Raw genomic sequence first — 20,755 nt, 5'->3', positions numbered from 1 at the left:
GCCAGCGTGATGGGAAGGTGATGCTTCTACTATATTCCGTACCCTGGATTCAGCCCCTGATTCAATTATTAATACAACGGAATGGTGCCAGTGTACATTGAACAAGTGTGCGAGAGCCCGTATGAGGTGTCTCCCCAACATTGTCGGTAATGCACTGGGCAGGTCTAATCTATGATCGCTATTTACATGTATATGCAAAGTGGCCATGTACTACTAGGCACAAGCTTCCTGGCTCCCGTACAGGCTCAGTCAGTGCCTGTTAAGCGCTTCACCTCCTCTTCCACACTCCTCAGGACCTTTTCGACAAGTTCGTCGTCCACGACGCCCTTCTGCCACGTAACTCCAAGCACCAAACACCCGTCTGGGCCGGTGATGGCAGACACTTGAATCGCGCTGGCCGTCACACCAGCGCTCTGGGTGAACACCATCCTCCCTATTTCGACTCCTTGGGCGTTACCCTCCTCCACCACCACCGTCGGCGGCGACGACGACGGCTTGAATACTCCCAGATTGGACACTTCGAAGCTCGAGTCCCTGTCCTTGCCGACCTTGGAGAGGAACAACTCCTGTTGATAATCATTCACGTATCTGAGCAGTCCAACAGCGGCGTTGCGGCCCTTGAGGCCTAAGACTTGCTCAATGTTCTCGCGGGACCGCTGGGCTTCGGCCCATGGTAAAAGATCATATCGTCCACTTTTTGAGTCGGTGTGTTGGTGTTGGAGGAAGCGGTCTCGCATGTACGTGTCGGACATGTCCAAGACATAGACGCCCATACTGTCGTCTGTGATGCCGGCGTCGGCGGGCAGAAAGCGGCGCGCTGAGAGAGCGCCGTTGCATGCGAGCTTGGTATACTTCTCGGGCAAATGGGCAAAGAGCGCGCCGGCGATGAGTGTCTGAAGGGCGCCGGTAATAGTCGTGCCGTTCGCACGGCAGATGTTCTTGAACGCCGTTGTGCTCGAGGCTGAGAATGCGAGATGTCGAGCGCCTGTCTGTGGTCCCAAAGCAATGGTGCACTTGGCACCTGTCCAGAGACCGGGATCGCGGCTAGACCAGATCTTGTGCTTGAAGAGGATGGTGAGCAGATGCCATGTTGACACGGGTAATGGGTGCAGAGATTCGAGACTAGGAAGCAACGGTGCTGAGGGTGATGGGATGACTGACGCTGGAGCTAGCTCTGTCGGAAGGGTTGAGACGGACTGGGATAGAGCACTGTGGAAGGCTCTGTGGAACGCCATCCCCGAAGTGCCGTCGCCCAGAGCATGGTGGTAGAACAAGGCTGCGGTAAAGTCAGAGGGATGAACAGAGTTTGTCAAGATATATAGTCTCCAGAAAGGATTTGGCGGTTCGTAAGGGACCCTATGCTGAGTGCTGAAGAGTTCATCTAGTTCAACATCTCGCTCCCCGTCTGAACTGTCCGGATCGTAGTCTCGCTGTCGTGCTTGGAAATATACGCATTTGTCAAGATGAATCTCTGGTAGACGAACGAAGTATGGGTTCTGAGTATTCTCATTCAACGGAATGGCTGAGAGAATCGGATGTCGAGTGATAACGTCTTCCAGAGCCTTGTAGATGCATTCCTTCAGCCGCGGAGAATGGCTTTTCGGCAGCCTGTACGAGGCTGTCACGGCTGGCCCGAGATAGAACTTCAAGTCGTGGCGGGCCGTCGAGTAGCGCTCCAGCCTGTCTTACCAAGATACAGTCAGTCCCATAAGATTGCAAGGGTCGAGATCGAGCATCGTCGACATACCAACTGGGCGCAACTTCTCAAAGCTCTCCATCTTGAAGACTGCGAATATCGCTTTGGATGTGTCGCTGCATAGACCTGTTAGCATCCATGCCCCGAGTTTTTAACACCCACCATCGTTTGACTGGTGCCTGATACAAGCGGACACGACTCGATCGGGTGGTATTGCACCGCCACATTAATTTCAGACTCTTATCGAGGCGCATAGAAACCTCATTGGCATGAAAAGGGGAAAAAGGGGCTGGAAGGCTGAGGTCCACTTTGACAGTTGGCGAGGCTGGCCGGATTAACCATAAATCCGGACCCCAGCAATTAGTTCCGTGCATGTCAGGGGGGTTTATCGAGACGCTGTGCTACATGCCACTCCTTTGTCTGCGGCACCCATTCTCGCCAGAGATGGCGCTGTAGCATAGTGCAATAATACTTGCCCTTTCGAATGATCCTGCGAACTCGAGAATAGACCGAGATGGCCCGCGAGCGCGAGGGTCTCCTGTCCGAGAAACACTACGATGAAGACGCCGCCATTGTTCCCTCCGACTCAGGATCCGATCCTGAGGTAGAATTCGACGGCGCAGACCATGTCAAGGAGGGCGACCGAGATATTCTCAAAGAGACGGAGGAGCATGAGAAACTATTACATAAACCCTCGAGGCTGGAAACAGCACGAGCCGCATTTGGGTTCAGGGACGGAAGGCAAGATGAAGGAAGCACCGCCGCCGTTAAAGCTCGGAGGCAGAGGCGCAGGAAGTCGAGAAGAAGCGGATCGGAGTCTGCAGACAAAATGTTCGAGATGGAAAGCGGGTTCAAGGACACCAGCTCCCAATCCTCGACCGACACCGAGTTCGAGGGCACAAAATGGGATAGAGACGCTCCCAGGAAATCGCATCGTGGACGTCTGACCATGATATATCTGGCCATTGTGGCACTCTTTGTCGCCCTGGTTTTTGGCGCCTACAAGGCTTCAACGAAGAAACACCCTCTGACACCCACGGTTCACCGACTCACCAGGTACAACAACGGGACGCATATTTTCCGACCGACAACGATACTCATCTCCCTTGATGGCTTCCGTGCGGACTTTCTCAATCGCGACATCACTCCCGCACTCAATGCCTTCATCGCGAGCGGTGTGTCTCCCAAATACATGCTTCCGTCATTCCCCTCTGTCACTTTTCCGAACCATTTCACCTTGGTGACCGGCCTGTACCCGGAAAGTCACGGTGTTGTCAGCAACCAATTTTGGGATCCCGCGCTGGAGGAAGAGTTCTGGTACACCAAGGTCAAAGTCTCGATGCAGCCCAAGTGGTGGAACGCAGAGCCACTGTGGGTTACGGCTGAGCACCAGGGTGTCCGTTCTGCGATTCACATGTGGCCCGGTTCCGAAGCGCATATACCTGACGTGGAGCCGACGTATGTGGACAAGTACAACGGGAGTGAAGCATTGACTCGAAAAGTCGACAGAGTTTTGAAGTGGCTCGATCTGCCTGGAGATGATGACGGAGATGCCACTGGCCAAGCGGACTTACGACCGCAACTCATCGCAGCATATGTTCCCAACGTAGATGCAGATGGACATCTCTACGGTCCGAATAGCACAGAGATCAGAGCCACCATTGCCGATGTCGACAGCATGTTGACTTTGCTAGTGGAGGGCCTTCTTGCGCGCAACTTGACCGAAATTGTCAACCTCGTGATCGTCTCCGACCATGGAATGGCCACAACCTCCACAAACCGACTGATTCAACTGGATGATCTCATGGACATGTCTCTAATCGATCACATCGATGGCTGGCCTCTTCGAGGTCTACGTCTGAAGAATCCAGCCCGCGACGTGCCCATACTCTACGAGCAGCTCTCGAAAGAAGCCGCCAAATCGGGCAATTTTGAAGTCTACACCCTCGAAACCATGCCGCCTCGCTATCATTTCACGCAGAATGACCGCATCGCGCCTTTGTGGATCGTTCCCAAAACCGGCTGGGCCGTCGTGGAGAAATCCGACTTTGACGTCGCGGACGCGCTAAGCACGGGCAAAGAATATGCACCAAAGGGGTTACACGGTTATGACCACGAACATCCGCTCATGAGAGCTATCTTTGTGGCCAGGGGTCCTGCATTTCCACATGCACCCAACAGTCGCGTGCCCGTCTTCCAGAATATCGAGGTGTATAATATCATGTGTGATTCGTTGGGTATTGTCCCGCAACCGAACAATGGAACATTACGGCTTCCCTTGAAAACTGAGGGATTGCATTCTGAGAATGATAGGCCGGGCTCGGAAATGGTCGCGGATCCTATCGATGAGGATAAACACCAAGAGGACGAGACTTCGGAGACAACTGCAGATCCAGTCGACGAGGAAAAACATCAGGAGGAGGAAACTCCGGAGAATTCTCCAGTTGAGGCTCCATCCGACCCTGACAAGGAAGACAACACGAGACCCAATGAAGATCAGGGAGGGAAGAAAAAGGGGAGTTGGTGGAACTTTCTCCACGAGGAACTCGAAAAGGCGAAACAATGGGCCAAGGAGTTTGTGGAATCGATCAAAGGCAACAAGAAGGGCGAAGGCGACCCACCTGTGTGAACGAAGCTCTGACACAAATGAGCGTTATCATATCGGTGCAAGTTGTCTCGATCCCAGCCTTTAGTCTGACAGTACTTCAACCCATCCGGATCCGTTTTCCATTAAAGAGGAGGATTGTTGTTTGAGGATGAATTGGAGGGAAAAACATGAGCGTGGTATCCGATTACTTGTGGTGTCCCGTCATTCGCTACGCCTGAGGCAACCATCTCGCAACACAGCACCCAGTTACGCGATGGGGATCATACGCGTCAATGAATTCACAAAGGGATGCACGTTCATCTCGAAGCAGACGTCTGTACTGCACTGAGCACTGAGTTTGTTCGACGCCGGAGCAGTGGCTCCAAGAAGGCAGAAGACTCCAGAATGGCAGCATTACCACATGACGCGCAAGGGTCCAAAGGTTTCAAAGGCAAGACGCTGAGGCAATATATTGAGACTCATATGGAGGGCGAAGAATCTCTGCCGCGCGGGTAGTCAGATTCCACGTTCAGCCCGATCTCATACTCCACTAGCGTCTGATCAGGCGGCCTTGGGTATTCGTCACGTTTTCCGAACCGCCTTGCTATTATATGCAAGGAGGGAGACACGAGCGATGCGTTGCACTACACCGCGTCGCCGAACCACCTACATGCTCATGCGGCATGCCAACGCAGCTACCCGGGTAGCTATTCGATGTTGCAATCGCACAGACACCCTGCGAACCAGCCTCTCGACCCATTCCCTGCCTCATCCCTCGCATCGTGCGCTGTCTGTTTGTCACGCACTGTTCAACTTCATCTAGCCACCTGTAGCCGGGGCTGATGTATGTATGTGGCCCAACAAGCAAACGTACCCTACCAGGTCATCCGGCGACCAGGGGAACAGAAGAGGGGGTGACATGGTTCCAACTGCGATCACGCAAGTCGGTCGGACTGCTATCCCGTTTTTGATTTGGTCTGCACTATTGTCCATCTGGCAACCAAGTATCGGGTATAACTTAGGTACATTAGCAGGGCGTATGGAACGGGACAGGGTATAGATAGATATCCAGAGGTCTGCATGGATTAATTATACAATATCTATCAAAATGATATATTCGTTGATACTTTGAGAGGCCGTCTCTAGTGTATTTCCCTGTGTTTGCCGTCATTCAAAAAGCACAAGCCTGGCAGCTGTCTCGCCTCATACGAAGCTATTGCCCATCCTCCTCATCCGGCCTTTCCATTCCTTGCTGGTCTTCTTCTCCTCCCTCTCGATCCTCACCTTCTTCTTCCTCTCATAAACCGCCCTGACCGTACTCCTGACTTTTTCCTGTCCCTCTGCAAAATTCCGCCTTGCCAGCTCCACCACACTGTCGACCTGTTCGGGCGTGTATATGAAATTCCAGGTACTCATAAAGTCGGATTTGTCCGGGTCGATGTTCGGCACATCGGGATGTGGAAGGAGAGGGAAGTAGATCACGGCAATGCCGGCGTCTGGGTCCATCAAGTGGAACGAGGCCGAGTCTTTGGTGTCGCTGATGTCCCAGTTGAGACTTTTGGAGGGCGGAGGCTCTTCGTCGCTGGATCTTTCGGCTTTGCTGCCTACCCAGACAGTGCAAGGGCCGAGTGTACTCGCCGCATCTGGGTTCTCGCCAGTCGTCGGACTTTCTGGGGTATTGTCCTTTCTTGCAGCTTTGTTCTCGCGATCCTCCTCCCTCGCCTCGGCGAGTTTCGTAGCCGCTTCTTGGGGAGACGTCGCCTGTGCTTCTTCTAGTGCTTTGGCATTCTCTTGCGGTTTGGACGACTTCCTTGGCCATCCTGCACCGACTGGCCACCCCTTGATACCACGCTGTTTGGCATACCCATCGACCACGGAAAGCCAGTTCTCTTTCTGGATATCTGCCGACGCATCGAACGCAATCAAGACGTCTACATCTCGGCCAGGTCGCAGGAGTGGGTATATTGGGAGATTGTTGCTCATTCCAGCATCCATTAGCTGGAGATGGTCGCTTTTGAAGACAGAGTCAGGACAAGTCGAGGGGAGTTGGCCTTCCATGCCGTACACGAAGTTCGGAATTGTGGCCGGGTCGATGGGGTGGATCTTGATCAGATCTTCATTCTTCTCTTCAACCAGCAGGTTCACGCCTTCAAATCCCACCATCCCGATCAAAGCGGGCTTGATCTCTTTGTAGTAGTGTGCCAATGTTGCGCAGAAGGCCGAACCCCATATTCCAAGAAGAAGGCTTTGTCGGATTTCTGGCAGGGCGATACCAGTGTCAAGTAACATATTTTGGCCGTTTTTGAAAGGCCGACCCAAGCTCCAAGTTGGGATACCAGCACCGAACTCTTCACACCATACTTCCCAGGGGTGCATTTCTATCCATTGAAACCATGCCTCCTTCCTAGCTTTCTCCTTAATCTCTTGCTTGAGAGCCAGGTTGTCTCTAGATTTCTTCTCCTCTTCCACATCCACAGGTATTTCGTGACGCACGGCAGTATATATGGGCATGGGAAACTGGCCGTCCTCAATATATACCCGTTGATTTGACAATTTCAGGTCATGATCGTTGACATCGAGATCGCCGTGTGGAACTAGAAGCCTGGCAGCGAGCAAAAGACTGTAGACATCCACGAGGCCAAAACAAGCACCAGGATCACCTTTGAGCTTCTCGACAAAGCCGCTGAGGATGAACTTGTTGGTCGGAGCACTCGTGACAAGCTTCAATGCCGGCGGAGGAAATGCAATATGGGTCCCAATCCGCGACTTTATGTGCTTGAGGAGTTGCCTGTGATCTTGCTTGCCCAGCGACGAGTAGAACAGTGTCTGTAGCCAACAGCTGCCGCTGACTCCGGCGGTATATGTGACACAATCAAAGAGACCCGCCTCTTGAGTAGACAGGTAGCTGCTTGTACCAGCAACCATTGCTCGAAGGCCACCGCCACTTCCACAGATGGCAATAGTAGGCACATCATCGGGGTGGATCTCCTTCTCATCGAGGCCTAGATATTTTGCCAACGCTTTGACGACGTATTTCTTCCTTTTGCGCCGGAACTCCAATTCGTCACTGCCTAGGGTATCTCCAACGCGAACAGTAGCGTTCCACGCGATCTCTGGGTTGATGGATGGGTCGTGTGCCTCCTGCCAGATCTGATCTGCCAACGTTCCTGGCTGCATGGAGAGTTCGAACTGAAGCTTTTGAAATCCATCCGGAAGGATCTTGACCCAGTTTGGCACAACCCAGTCTGTGATCTTGTCGCCAACGGTGCCCCATTCTATCCTCGCAATACCTTCTTTTACATTGTTGAAGTTTCTCGAGAAGGAAGCCCAAGCATTCTCGTCGTCGCTTTCAAAGGCCGGGGCATATTGATCAGTATCGTTTGCTCTGTCGATGATGGTCGCGTCACCTCTTTTTGTGGCGTGCTTGGGGTCTTCGGCTTGGGCATAGTGACTCTGCACACGTCGAGCGTAGGCTATAAGAGAGGCATCTTGAGGGGCATGTCCGCTAGAAGGGCTGTCGAGCTTAATGGGGTTGGTCCTTCGCGTTGAGCTGTGAACACCAGCGCAGGCGACTGCAGCGAGGGCAGTGTGACGCAGGTAGCTCGAATTGAGGAAAGGCCTCGCAGCGCTCATAGTCGAGAGAGCGCCGCATGAAACACGGATTAGCAGATATCAAATTCCATGCTTTGGAGAGAGAGAAACTAAGCTTCAGGATCGACCAAGAGCCGCAGGAGGTTTTGTTCCTCGTATTGGTGATGTGCAGTTTGTTGGGACGATCAGCTCACAATGACGTCGGAGGAGCTGGATCCCGATTCCGACGAGGCCGCAGGCGGCGAAGGCGGCGCAGGCGGCACGTGGCGCCACGGTTCCTGGACTAAACCCAGAATGGACGCCCGCCAAATCATCCCCCAAGCAGCGAATCCATCTCACTTCTCTACGCTGTATTGTCAACTCAACTATTCTTATCACTTTTGGTATAGTTGGGACTGAAGAGCTTAAGACCGTATCTCCCAGGGAATGCTCCGCTGCGAATCACCATCATAGTGCGACCGAGACCCCGCAATATGCAAACCTGTGCAGCACAGACTGACACTCGTTGACGCTGTCTCAGACCAGACAGGGTCTACGGAGAATTTGAGTGGCGTACGGTACCCTTCCTGCTTGAGACACTCAAGATGGTGGCACCAAGGAACGCCGCATTCGCCGAGGAGAGCGCCGAGGTTGAAGTCCTTCTGGCATCTCTGGGAAAGACGAAAGACATCACCAAGCGAATAGCAGCCAGTCTGGCTCGGCTGGATGTCAGCGGTAAGATCGTCAAGGATGCCATCGGGCCCATCTACAGCAACACCCAGCAACTTCAGATCACCAGTCGGAATATCGACAAGGTCAATGAAGCTATCGAGAAACTCAAGCAGCCGCTCGATTCGAGAGGTCGAGAGGAAGGCATTATCAGAGCAGGTCCCAAAGCGTCGGGACTCCCGCAATATCTCAGCGCCTTGAAGCGCGTCGACAAAGCTCTCACCGATCTAAGCTCGACAAACATGAGGGCAAACCAACAGGCTGTTTCCGATTTCCACAGCCTCTTATCCACCGGCGTCAACCAGTTAAACGACATGTATCGGCAAATGCTCCAGGAGGACGCGCAGCCCATCGAACCTCTGCATCACATCACCAAACAAATACCATTCCCAACGTACTCGCAAGAAAAAGCTCAGTCTCTCAGTCAAATAGCAATGGCGATGGCATCCGCGGGCGCACATTCGGCCAGACTAGGTCAACGTGATGAAGACGCCGCAGCTTCAATCTATGTTGAAGTGAGGGGAGAATACGTCCAAAACAGCCTCCAGAACCTGGCAGCTGCCTCGATCATGACCTCGAAGCGACGCGGGAACGATTCGGGTATCTACCGAGAAGGCTCGAGTGGCGTCGGAGCATACGCGAACGGTATCGAAGGCATGTTTCTCGCAGAAGCGGAGAACACATCCCGCATATTCCGTAACGATTCTGGGCGAATTTTCACCATGACCTGCGGCAAAGCGCTGGGGACGTTTACGCGGACTCTGTCGGAGTTGAATAACGTGATCAAGCCACGCATCCTGAGCGATTGTTTCCTCGCTTACGAAATCCTGGATCTCTTCACGCCTCTCGGCTACCGGCTCGAATCGAAGACCGGTCAACTGCGATCACAATTTGCCGATGCACTGCGCCCGATCCGCGACACTGCCCGCTCGTCATTCAGCGAAATACTGAGCCAAACCAAGAAACAAGCCGAATCAATTTCGACACTCCCACCGGATGGTAGCACGATCCCGCTGGTCTCGCAAACAGCCTCCCGTCTCCAGAACCTCGCCATATTCGAGCGGCCCTTGCTAGCCCTGCTCTCCTCCATTGGGGACGGAAACTGGAAGTCCGCCCCAGGGATGGCCTCCCAGTCTACACTGAACCTCGAATTAACCCCATCCACCGAAAATCCGACTCTATTGTCGCACTACCTCACCGACGTCGTGGACGCGCTCCTCTCGACGCTCAACGCCCGCTCCCAGGTCCTCCACCCCAAGAAACCCCTCCAGGGGATCTTCCAACTCAACAGCGTCGCCGTGCTCACTCGTGCAGTGCAATCCTCACCTGACCTCGCCCGCTATTTGGGGATCTCCCCGCACAACGCCAAACTCGACGCCTACCGCAAAGCCGGGTCCTCGCTGTACCTGACCGCGTGGCGCGACCCAGCCAACCACCTCTTCGACCAGATCCAGACATCCTCCGGCTCGCGCCCCTTGTCGGGCCAAGCTATCGATTCCACGTCCATCATCAAATCTTTGTCGTCCAAGGACAAGGACAAGATCAAGGAAAAATTTAAGCTGTTCAACACCAGCTTTGACGAGCTGATCACCCGCCACAAGAGTCTACACATGGAGGCCGAGGTCCGGTCACAGCTCGCCCGCGAGATTCAGGGCATGATCGAACCGCTCTACACGAGGTTCTGGGACCGGTATCACGAGGTCGACAAGGGGAAGGGCAAAGTCGTCAAGTATGACAAAGGAACCCTGAGTCAGATGCTAGCTAGTCTCTAGGAGAGAACAGGAATGGACGATCCGGCCGTCGTCGCTGTGACTGGGAAGAGAGATCGAAATGGTTGGATGAAATTGCTGGAATGAATGGGGACGGGGCGGTGGCTATTATTATAGTAGGCATGGACTACTTTGGCCTTTTTGGGGATCCTGGATGTTTACAAAAATACATAAAACAAAGGTCGTTTCGAGTGACGCATGTCTGGGACGCTTGCTGCTACGTAAATAGGTAGGTAGGTACCAAGGTAGGCATTTCCAAAGAAGGCAATGGATGCTCTCCGTATTGTGTTGATTTGGTATTTGGTTTGAATAGGTACTTCATCAGCACGATTAATGCTCTGTCAAGGCTGCCACCGAGATACGCTTTTCCCGTCGTCATGCATGCATGCGCCTTTCCTTTTTGACCACTTGAAGTCATTCTCCCGGATATCCTGATTCGAAGAAAAAAGACCTTTCTTGTCCTTTGTCCCTACAACCTTGGGCCTGGACCTTTTGCGAAACGCCATGTCTCAGGAGAAACGCCCCGTACATGCCATGCCCATGCCATGCCGATGTTGATGGCAACGCGTTGCTCCGCCCCGGCAAACATAGTCCAGCACAGCTCATCCCGCCCCAGCCATGTCCGGCTCAGCGCAGCCTAGCCCATCTGATGCGCCCGACCCGTGTCGAATGAAATCGTGTACTCTGCACAAAGGCCTCGAGGCGAGATCCTCATGCCCGTCCGCGATTCCGGTCTTTGCGCAGACGCGGTCTCCTTCCGTAGAAAATTGGAAATGGAAAAAGGAAAGTCTGGATTGGCGGGAGAGGCGCTGTTTTGCTTTTCTTTCTCTCTTCAATTTTTTCCTTCGTTTGTTGTTATGTGCTTTTCATTCGGTCTTGTTCACCTCCCCGTCTCGAACGTCGTGACGGATCGCATCGATTCGTGGAATAACGATCAATGGTTTCTTGTCGATATCTTTTTGTGGCTCAAGCCTTGCGGAACAAGTCGACAATGGCCTTCTCATCCCTCTCTCTATCCGGATTGAGGATGAAGCGCACTGTGCCCTCGCGCCCTCTCTCGCCGACACGCTGCTTCATACCCACCACCGGGCCAGAACCAGAACCAGACCCTGGGGCTGCGTTGCCAGCGCCGCCGGGAGGAGCGGTCGTGCTCGCACTGCCTCGGCGCGGACTCGTCACGTCTCGTGGACTCACATTCTTGCTCGACGAGCCCGACTTGGAGCCGTTCATGGTGCCTGTGCCGTTAGCACTGTGGTGGCCCTGACCGGCTTTCGCATGGTCGTCTGCGGACGTGCCGTCGGTCTCCATCCACGCCGTGTAACGCGGGATGTTCTTCTCCTCGGACTCGAGATTCAGCGGAATGCGCACTTCGAGGAATGTGTCAACGGGGAAGTTTTGCCCGATCGCCGTCGAGTTGCGGTGGTGGGTGTAGAGTTCGAGGAGGTCCAGGAGGGTTTCTAGATGCAGAAGACGATAGTGTTAGTCTTGCGAGAATGGATCACCCTCCTCTTGGACGAGCTGTGTCGAATGTGTATCCAGGAGAACTTACCCATCACCATCCCCCTCTCAACTCTCCATTCTTCGTAATCCGCTCCCGTCCAGATCGCCTCGTGCTCTTCACCCAGCAACCGCCCTGCCAGCTCGAGACAAGCAAACGCCAATGTCGCCGTCATCTGCTTCAGCGGCGCCCAGGTTCTGTAGAGATCCAGCGAGATGGAGTACGCAGTTCTGACCACCGGTGAGGTTTGAGTAAAAGAGTAATGTTTTGCGAATTTGATGAGGAGTTCTTGCGGGTGGCGGTTGCGAAAGTCGAAACCTGAGGCTTCGAGCATGAGTCGTTCAAGGCCAATGATAGTGCGGGAGTGGTGCTCGAAGACCTAGAATGTGCCAAACGCTTGTGTTAGTAGCTCGGCGGTGGATGGAACCAGCAGTAGACCGCAGAAACTTTCGATGAGGGATAAAGACGACAGCGTACCTGATCATCCGGTGACAAGATCTCCGCTCTGGGAGCTTTGAGGTTGTGCGCCGCACAGAGAATATCTCGCGATTTCTTGAGGGTGTCTTCGATCTTGCATGCAGTGAAAAGGGCCGCTGCCGCTGCGTCCTACAGATGGCATCGATGTTAGCAACCCAAAAGACTAAGTTTGCGCGCAATTCTCCAAATTCGCGGTCTTGTAGCGGCAGGCTTACCACAAAGCTGTACTCTCCATCTGAATGTTGTAGGCGGAACTTGTGATAGTACACGACGGCTGTGTTGAATGTTCTGACTGGTCTAGATACGGACAAGACGTGTCAGCCATGTACTTCATCCCGGCTTGTGCAGTCGGTAAGGCAGTTGGCGGGGGTGCACGCATTAAAATGACAAAGAGATGGAGGAGAACTCACAGCTTCAACGCCTTTCTCACATTATCGATCCACTGCACTCCAGCCAATCTGATGTTGTCCTCTCTCGCTGGGCTGACGCCGTTCTCCTTAAGACACTTTTGGATCTCCTGCTCAAAGACGTAAGATTTGGCCACTTGGACGTGGTTTGGGAGTGGACCACCGCGCTTGGGCGGGCCACCTCCTGTGGTAGACGTGTTGGGTGAGGTTGATGCTGTGGTCCCCTCACCGCTGGGAGTAGGACCAGCAGCTCCGTTCATTTCGCTGTGACGGTGGGGAGAGATGCCACCACATTCGCACAGAGGTGGTGGGGGTTGTGGGAACGAGAAGTTGGCGTAGACGGATTCGGCAAACCCTGGTGTGAATGAAGGAGCAAGCACGTGGACGTAAAGACTGTAGTCGTCCTCGTAGTCTTCAAACTTAGGCAATTTGAAGAGGGCAAGGTGTTGGTCGTCGTCGTCGGCGGCGGCGGCGGCGTCGTCTTCCTGGTCGCATGAACTTGTCGAATCGTTGTCTGTACTGTGTGTAATGAGACTTGAATTCGGGGACCAAGAGATACTTTCCTCCGAAGTAGGCGAAGCTGCTGTTGATTCGTCAGCCTCGTCAGTCACGTACGGTGAGACATAAACATGCGGAGACGTCGTCGCCTCGGACTCAAGTTGTTCCACAGGGGTCATGGCGATGTCGGAGTCGGAGAAACTTTCTTGCGAAGCAGGGCTCGCTGGCGCTGATTCGTCAGCCTCGTCAGGCACGTGTATGACAGCATAGCAGCGACAGTCCCCTGTCATCCACCTAGGCACATAAAACGGCATCGTCGCTCTGTGTACAGGGACAGTCTCGTTGTACAAGATGATTAGGACAAAGGTGTGGCTGAGGAGGAGACGTCACGTGTGCGTGAGAAAGAATTTTTAAAAAAAAAAACAGAGGGCGCACGTATTGTTTGCAGGTCGGAGGGCGCAGGGCGCGAGGGCTAGCTACAAACATCGTCTCGGCGTCGGGCTATACCAAGACTGGGTGCCCCGGAGATCTTGGGGGTTCAATCCATATTCATTAGTTCTCTAGTGTCAAGATTTCAGAATAATTGAGCACATGAAAGCCGCCTAGTTTTGACCCTGCCCTTCGGCCCAGGATAACACTGCGCTCCCAAAGGAACACTCACAACGCCATGTTGGTAGTCCACAGACGTACATATCCAGGAGGTCAACAGTGATGATGACTACACTGCTTCCCTCCTTCAATCCATAATGATATCATTCATTTTTGACCGATGCCTCAGACTTGACGTCCACCTTTTTGGCTTCTCGCTCAGCTTCCCCGTCGTCGTCCTCTCGTGCTCGCTTCTTCCCAGCAGTGGCTTCCGCATCAGCTTGAACACTTTCGGCGACGGTGTTAGCGGTCTTTGAAGAGGCATCGGCGTCGCCGCCTTGCTCCGTCGACTCGACATCGTCTGCAGCCTTCTGTTCCTTTTTGACTTCGGCTTCAACCGCGGCTTTGGCCTTTGCGAGAGCTTCTTCACGACCGCTGTCGGTCTTCATGGAAGTGGTCTTGATTGTTGGAATGCCCCTGATTGGCAGATATTAGTCCTTGCAGATCTGCCAAAATAACAGCGGGCATCAACTTACCTATCGTCTGTTTCAGGTCCTTTGTTTCTGTCACCTCGGAAATCGCGACCATTGCGGTGTCCCCGCCGCTTGTCATCCCTGAATCCACGCTTCTGATCTTCGTCCCGACGTGTTCTCCAGTCTCGAGGATCATCGTCACGTTTGGGCTTGCCTCCGTCTCGGCCGCCGCGATCGTTGTAACGATCTTGTCTACCTCCCCTGTGGTATTTGTTGTTGGACGTGATCTTGCCTGCATTGAGATCCGCCGTCTTCTTACTGGTGTACTCGGTCTTGCTCATGATGAGGAGATCTTTGCCTTGGTACTTCGGTTTGGGGTCCAGTTCCAGAAACGACTGTGCCAGTTCCTCGGTCTCGAACTCCACAAAGACACTGCCCTTGAAGAACTTCTCGTCGTTTCGTCTCAAGCGCACCGCCCGAGTGGGGCCATATGGATCAAAAAATGCCTCGATGTCGAATTGGGTGTTTGCATTCTCCTCGCCGAAGCCCTTCACATACACGGTGCGGGGGTCAGCTGCCTGCGTAACAGCCTCAAAAAAGTTTTCGGGGAGCGGATCTTTTCGGCGCACGTGGGTGTCATCATCAGTGAGTTCGAGTGTCTTGGACTCCCGCAGGGCCTCGACAATAGCCTCAAAGGGCTGGAAGCGGCGCATGCGCTTGAATTTGTGGATTTCTCGAAGGTCGACAGGTTTGTTCTCAACACCGCCCGTCTGCGCAAAGAGGAATTTGTCCTTGGGAAGGTTGGAGTCGGAGAAGTAGAATTCCACCTGTTGGACTCATGAGTTCCTTGCACTGTCTGCAAGGCTGTAAGGGCGTACATACCTGTTTCCGGATAGCCACTGGGTCATCGGTCTCCTCTAGCGTCGTGAGATCGGACTTGATGTTGTCGCGATAACTCCGGGAGTTGTAGTTGCTGTGACCGCCTCGACCTCGACCGCGGCCCCGACTATTGTGGTCTGATCGACCGCGATCGCGACGCTCAGCTTTGTTCTCTGTAGCATTCTGTTCCTCGTCTCCGGCCTCCTCTGCTGTAGCACTCTCAGACTCTTTTGGAGCTTCTTCCGCTGGTTTCGACTCTGCCGTTCCATTTGTCTTCTCAGGCTCATCTTTGACGGCAGCTTCACCTTCCAGCTCAGCTAACATCTTCTTAGCCTCTTCAGCGGCTTGCGCATTCTGGTCCATTGGCGCCTGAAGTGCCTCAGTCACTGCTTCCTCGACCGACATCTTCACACGCTTGCGGCAAAGACGCCGGAAGTGATATCGACTGGAAACACAGGGTGGGAACACAGGTGGGAGTCGGGTCAATAGTGCGGGGAGGGTAGCAAATAAGGGATTACAGGTGACTCAGTGGCTCGCAAGGTGGTCGATGAGTCAAAGTCGTCAGCAAAGAAAGCGCACGAAGCAGATCCGAGCAGAGGTATGTATCGAGAGCTACAAGGAAAAGAGGCAGCGCATGCGACTCTGCTAATTAAATTTTGGGGCATGCAGAATGCATTTTCACTTACCGTATGAAAAAACTCAAGCCACTGCGGGGATGTCTTGGCGGGCCACTCTCCACTGCAGTGCAGCCCAGCCTCGTGAATGGGCTCCTCGAATGGCTCCTATTGTTTGTTTCCTAATCATCCATGCTCTACCGAGTACGAGGGTACTAGTATTGTGCTATTCACCTTACCTTGATCATTGACCATCTCGCAACAAATTCACACACGCTATTGTACCGCGCAGCCTCGCGATGATGCAGCATATGTCCTTCCTCAAAGATTGAGTCCCTCGTAGTACCTGTTTTGACGGCCGCCTGAGTCATTCACTTCAAGTTCAAAACTTCGCCCTCGACAAGCCCGTTCAACCTTGGGTACTTGCTGCTGCCACAGCCTTTCGACTTCGGAGCCGGTGGCTGCGCTCCCGGGACTTTCACGGTGCCAGAGTGAACTGTCAGAGCCTTTGAGACTCCATGACTCCCAGAGTTGCTACAAACCAATCGCAAAATGTACAAGGACAACTAAAAAGTCCAAGTGCCATAGAATTAAAACAGACGCTTTCCCAACTTTATACTGGGAGGAGGATGCTGCGGCACACAAAGATAGGAAAGGTAGGTGCCGGTGGTCTATTCCAGGAATACGTACCCGATTCGCCCAAGGGTCAAGTCATATTACGTGCCAGTGAACACGCGTGAAAAGCCTGCATAATGATGAACTGAATGCCGAATATAATGCCACCGATATACCGAGCGAACATATTAGCTCCGTGAGTGCGGCAGTCTAAGACTGAGTGATGGCTAGCCAGGCAGCTTCGAGGACAACTGCTCAGCCTGCGTTGACACCAACCCGATCAATCTCTCCGGATGTTGTACTCGGCGATGTATTTTGCTTTGCTTGGATGACGCTCCAGACAGGAGTAAGGAGAAACATCATCAGCATACCTCCGATAGTCCCCATAAAGAGTGATACAGCCCACCGCCAACCGAGAAGCCCGACGACTGGGTCACAGATTTTGGAAGCGGAGGCTTCAGCTATTCAAAGCAGTGGCTGTGGCACCGGAGACAATGCCAGTTTGGATTTAGCTGGCTGTCGGTGAGTTCTCGCAGCAACAATTCTCAAAGCCTCCTACCTAACAGAGCAATTCTCGCGTGCTTTTCTGCAATGCATGGGACGCCGATGCTGGAGCAGACGAACCTATAACATCGGTCATGGACCAGAATGACAGCATGCTGCCGTTAGAAAAGTGGCCACTGATACTTGCCGGAAGATAAAGTGTCAAAAAGGAAAAATGAAAACCGGATTCGTAAGTCTGATCTCCCAGAGCCGAGACAAAACTGGAAACCCGATAAGCAAAGGATGCTGAAGGTTTACCAACACGGTGATCTTGGGCGGTTTATTTCCGGACTCGGATCTTCTTGGAAGTCCATATCCGAGCGGCGAACGCAGAGGTCAACTCAAGCCTCAAATTGGCTCTCCTCGAAATGTTCGGTCAAGCGGTGGCGCAACAAGAATGCTAAGACAGCCGGAATGAAGTCAAGAGTGCATTCGAAAGATAACGGACACTTTTGTGATGCTAGTTGCTGTTCACGCATTCGGTCAGTCATCGGTTGTCGGTATCTGACAGCTTTGCAAGGCGTCGGACGATCACGACCTTTAATCCATCAGGCCCGATGCTAGGCAACCAGGTGAAGGATCTCTCTCCCGGGCAGACAAGCATTTGCAAGCGACCGGCCAATCTGTGTTTGTATTAGAAGGCGAGTCTCTTCGGAGGGACACACCGCAGAAGGCAGCCGCTGAAGCAGCCTTTCGACCAGTTGGGCTCCGTTCTTAAACTCTTCTGATATAGACGGAACCTTCCCACCACTTTGTGCTATGGGTGGCCTCATTCTGAGGTTCATTCCCTCAAATCTGAAGAACCAAGCTGTGAACCTCCCGTATTTTAAGTCGGATACGAGCTGATGTTTCACATGCCATTCCTTCTGACCACTTTCTGACGCTGTGCGACACCTGCTCCCAATGCATATACGATCTTCATTGCAGGTCATACAACATCATATTCCTTCTTGTACCCACGCAGATGATGCGGACCCGAGTGGTACATCCAAATGTCAAAGGCTGATTGAATTCTGCCGTCAAAGTTTCATGTGGAATGTCTGCATTCCCATGCAGATACAGCATGGCTATTCTTTCGGTCACCGAGGGGGACAGTGAAAGACATGTCAACCCAGCCTCGGCGCATATGCAACCTTGTATCGAGGGAGGTTACAAGGGTCCGACGACTCTCAAGCTAAGCCTTACGGTCTCGGGCCGAGAATGATCGCCGAAAAAGCAGGGACTCTACCAGGCACCGAACGGTCATAGGCGCCCCTCAGGACCTGGTCGGTGACTATCCTTACTTGAAAGCGAGTGGGACGACGTGCCCCTGGATTCCCGAGCTCGGCAGCGTGCTTGATCCCCTCGATATGGCCATCTGCGGTACTTAAATTTGGTGGCCACCGTCATCCGTCGATCGATCGATCTCTCTTTTTCTCGATACAGGCAGCTTCACATCCTTGCTTCATCGGACGGCATCATCTCTCAGGTCAACCCGTTCCTCCTGCAGTGGCTCAATGCAGGGCCAAGCCCAATGCACGCGTTAGGGCGGCTCGCTGTTTAAAAAACGAGATCCGGGCTGACATCAAGCGCATTGGCCTGGCGTGGATGGGGGTTTGAGACACCGAGGACAATGGTGTCTCGGTTTCGCTACGAGGGTGAATGGTGGTTCGATTGGACAGCATGCCAACCCGCTGCCTTTACGCACATGATAAAAGCGTAGCCTCGTGCTGTTTACCCTAAGAGTGGGCTCAAGATGCTGCAGAAGGAATTCTACTAACAAGCAAGCCCGTGTTTACCTTTGGGGTGGGAAAAAAAAGGTTGTCCAGGGACGATCACACGAGCCGCCACACAAGTTCAGAGACCCGTTTTCGATCTCGCCACGGAAGAGGAACAAGAATGGGAAGCCTTGACAACAAGCCTCAGAAGGCGGCCCCCATGCACATTGGTAAAAGCTTGTCCCGTGTCTTCCCGTCTTTGCATGTGCTAGATCGTGGGCTAACGAGGGCGCACGCGCGCGTACGCTTGTACCAGGGGAGCACTTTACGCCTACTATCCATCATGACACTTACCCCGCCATTGATGTGTCCCACAGTAAGGGCATGGTAGGCAAGCACGTCTTCTTGACTGGGGCCTCACGGGGTATTGGCAAGTCGATGGCCATGGCCTACGCCAGGGCTGGGGCATCGATTATCGGCATCTCAGCACGCTCGGATATGGACGAGGTCAAGAAGGAGATTGAGGACGCGGCCGCGTCGGTCGGCCGCGAGGTGCCCAAGGTGGTGACGGCCAAGATGGACGTGCTGGACCCGGAGAGCGTGCAGCGGGCCGTCGACAAGATGACCCCAGAGTTTGAGGGCCGGCTCGACATCGTCATCAGCAACGCGGGCTACATGGAGCCCTGGGTCAACATGATCGAGGCCGACGTCGACGAGTGGTGGCGGTCCTGGGACATCAACATCCGGGGCCACTTTCTGACCTGGAAGGCCGTGCTGCCGCTGCTGCTGGCAGACGAGTCGAGCCTCAAGACCGTGGTCAACATGTCGAGCATTGGCGCACAGATGTGCATGCCGGGCGCGAGCGCGTACCAGACGACCAAATTCGCGCTGCTCCGCCTCAGCGACTTTCTCAACGTCGAGTACGGCTCCCAGGGCGTGATCGCGTACTGCATGCACCCGGGCGCCGTGCCCACGGAGCTGTCGTGGAAGATGCCCGACGTCGTCAAGGTCAATCTGATCGACACGCCCGAGCTCATGGCGGACACGATCGTGTATCTGACACAGAAGAGGCGCGAGTGGCTCAGGGGCCGGTACCTGTCGTGCAACTGGGACATGCCCGAGCTGTTTGCCATGCAGGACGAGATTGTGGCCAAGGACAAGCTGAAGATGAGGATGGTGGTTTAGATCTCACCCATGTCACGTATCTCACATGTATTGCAAATGTACACAACAACACGGCGTATTCCGCCATTAATTATCACATGTCAGGACCTCCAGTTGCATGACCAGCATGGGCATGGGATGGGGATCTGATCTGATCTGATCTTTACGCGAGTATGATAGCATGGGATTTTGCCCCTGTCTGCCTTGAAAGACCCCCTTTTCTTCGGCGGGTTTCTTCAAAACGCGGCAGCAAGTTGTGTGTACATAAAAGTACTCCGTACTATGGTACAAGCATTAGATGCCTGAGGGACTGCGAGTCGAGTCCGAGGTGATTGGCTGTATAGGAAGATAGATCCATGGCTGGTGTGATGCAATGCAATAGGGATCAGCTTCCTTCAGAGATTCTGACATGCCCATCTACCGTCCATGCACATGGGGGGATATTTCGTAGATACTCACCTACCGAGTACCTACCTGGGTATGTATCTACCTATGTACCTATGTACCCTACCTACCAACCCACCTGCCTTGCCTTGCCTTGCCTCGCTTCGCTTCGCTTGCTCCACAGCAAATCATTTGGGGGCTCGCCATTGCCATTGCCACTACCACAGACCAGACCTACCAAGGCCTTGTGTGTGGTATGTGTGGTAATTAGAACATGTCCCCAATCCCCAGCAGGATGAGGACCAGGGGCCAGGGGCCCAGGGGTCCGGGGGGGTTAAAGAGGACAGCAACCCCTCCCACCACTCAGACCCAAAATGAGAGAGCGAGAGGGTCGCAAGGACTCTGACTGGGCCGAAAGCGAGCGTTGGACGTCATCGAGCATGGCGTCCCAGGACGTTTCCGCCCCCCGTTCGGTAACGTCGGTTGATTGCCGTGCGTGAAGAGTGGCTACTACCGGTACACCTTGTAGCCTACGAGGACCACACACAGTATGTACCTATACATTGT

The 20,755-nt window shown here is 53.6% G+C and overlaps 7 protein-coding genes across 7 annotated transcripts; 3 read left to right on the top strand and 4 right to left on the bottom strand.

Moving 5' to 3' along the window:
* Window positions 1-245: 245 nt before the first annotated feature.
* On the bottom strand, window positions 246-1,778 carry Z520_08022 (uncharacterized protein; the record flags this gene model as incomplete). The annotated part of the gene is made up of 2 exons (XM_016778519.1): window positions 246-1,684; window positions 1,748-1,778. 2 exons carry the CDS (start codon window positions 1,776-1,778, stop codon window positions 246-248), a joined length of 1,470 nt encoding a protein of 489 aa, XP_016630367.1.
* A 432-nt stretch (window positions 1,779-2,210) lies between these two features.
* On the top strand, window positions 2,211-4,325 carry Z520_08021 (uncharacterized protein; the record flags this gene model as incomplete). The annotated part of the gene is made up of 1 exon (XM_016778518.1): window positions 2,211-4,325. One exon carries the CDS (start codon window positions 2,211-2,213, stop codon window positions 4,323-4,325), a length of 2,115 nt encoding a protein of 704 aa, XP_016630366.1.
* Window positions 4,326-5,486: 1,161 nt separating this feature from the next.
* On the bottom strand, window positions 5,487-7,916 carry Z520_08020 (uncharacterized protein; the record flags this gene model as incomplete). Its single annotated transcript, XM_016778517.1, has 1 exon — window positions 5,487-7,916. The coding sequence occupies one exon, from the start codon at window positions 7,914-7,916 to the stop codon at window positions 5,487-5,489; it is 2,430 nt and encodes an 809-aa protein (XP_016630365.1).
* Window positions 7,917-8,458: 542 nt separating this feature from the next.
* Z520_08019 (uncharacterized protein) lies at window positions 8,459-10,354 on the top strand (the record flags this gene model as incomplete). Its single annotated transcript, XM_016778516.1, has 1 exon — window positions 8,459-10,354. The coding sequence occupies one exon, from the start codon at window positions 8,459-8,461 to the stop codon at window positions 10,352-10,354; it is 1,896 nt and encodes a 631-aa protein (XP_016630364.1).
* Window positions 10,355-11,317: 963 nt separating this feature from the next.
* On the bottom strand, window positions 11,318-13,545 carry Z520_08018 (uncharacterized protein; the record flags this gene model as incomplete). The annotated part of the gene is made up of 5 exons (XM_016778515.1): window positions 11,318-11,808; window positions 11,901-12,228; window positions 12,327-12,455; window positions 12,542-12,623; window positions 12,737-13,545. The coding sequence occupies 5 exons, from the start codon at window positions 13,543-13,545 to the stop codon at window positions 11,318-11,320; spliced, it is 1,839 nt and encodes a 612-aa protein (XP_016630363.1).
* Window positions 13,546-13,983: 438 nt separating this feature from the next.
* Window positions 13,984-15,576, bottom strand: Z520_08017 (uncharacterized protein; the record flags this gene model as incomplete). The annotated part of the gene is made up of 3 exons (XM_016778514.1): window positions 13,984-14,296; window positions 14,356-15,119; window positions 15,175-15,576. The coding sequence occupies 3 exons, from the start codon at window positions 15,574-15,576 to the stop codon at window positions 13,984-13,986; spliced, it is 1,479 nt and encodes a 492-aa protein (XP_016630362.1).
* A 3,245-nt stretch (window positions 15,577-18,821) lies between these two features.
* Window positions 18,822-19,825, top strand: Z520_08016 (uncharacterized protein; the record flags this gene model as incomplete). The annotated part of the gene is made up of 2 exons (XM_016778513.1): window positions 18,822-18,870; window positions 18,957-19,825. 2 exons carry the CDS (start codon window positions 18,822-18,824, stop codon window positions 19,823-19,825), a joined length of 918 nt encoding a protein of 305 aa, XP_016630361.1.
* Window positions 19,826-20,755: the final 930 nt, after the last annotated feature.

Source organism: Fonsecaea multimorphosa (genome assembly GCF_000836435.1).
Source record: "Fonsecaea multimorphosa CBS 102226 unplaced genomic scaffold supercont1.17, whole genome shotgun sequence".
NCBI lineage: Eukaryota > Fungi > Ascomycota > Eurotiomycetes > Chaetothyriales > Herpotrichiellaceae > Fonsecaea > Fonsecaea multimorphosa.
Note: the sequence above shows the minus strand (reverse complement) of the source record. Positions and strands in the feature narration are given on the sequence as shown.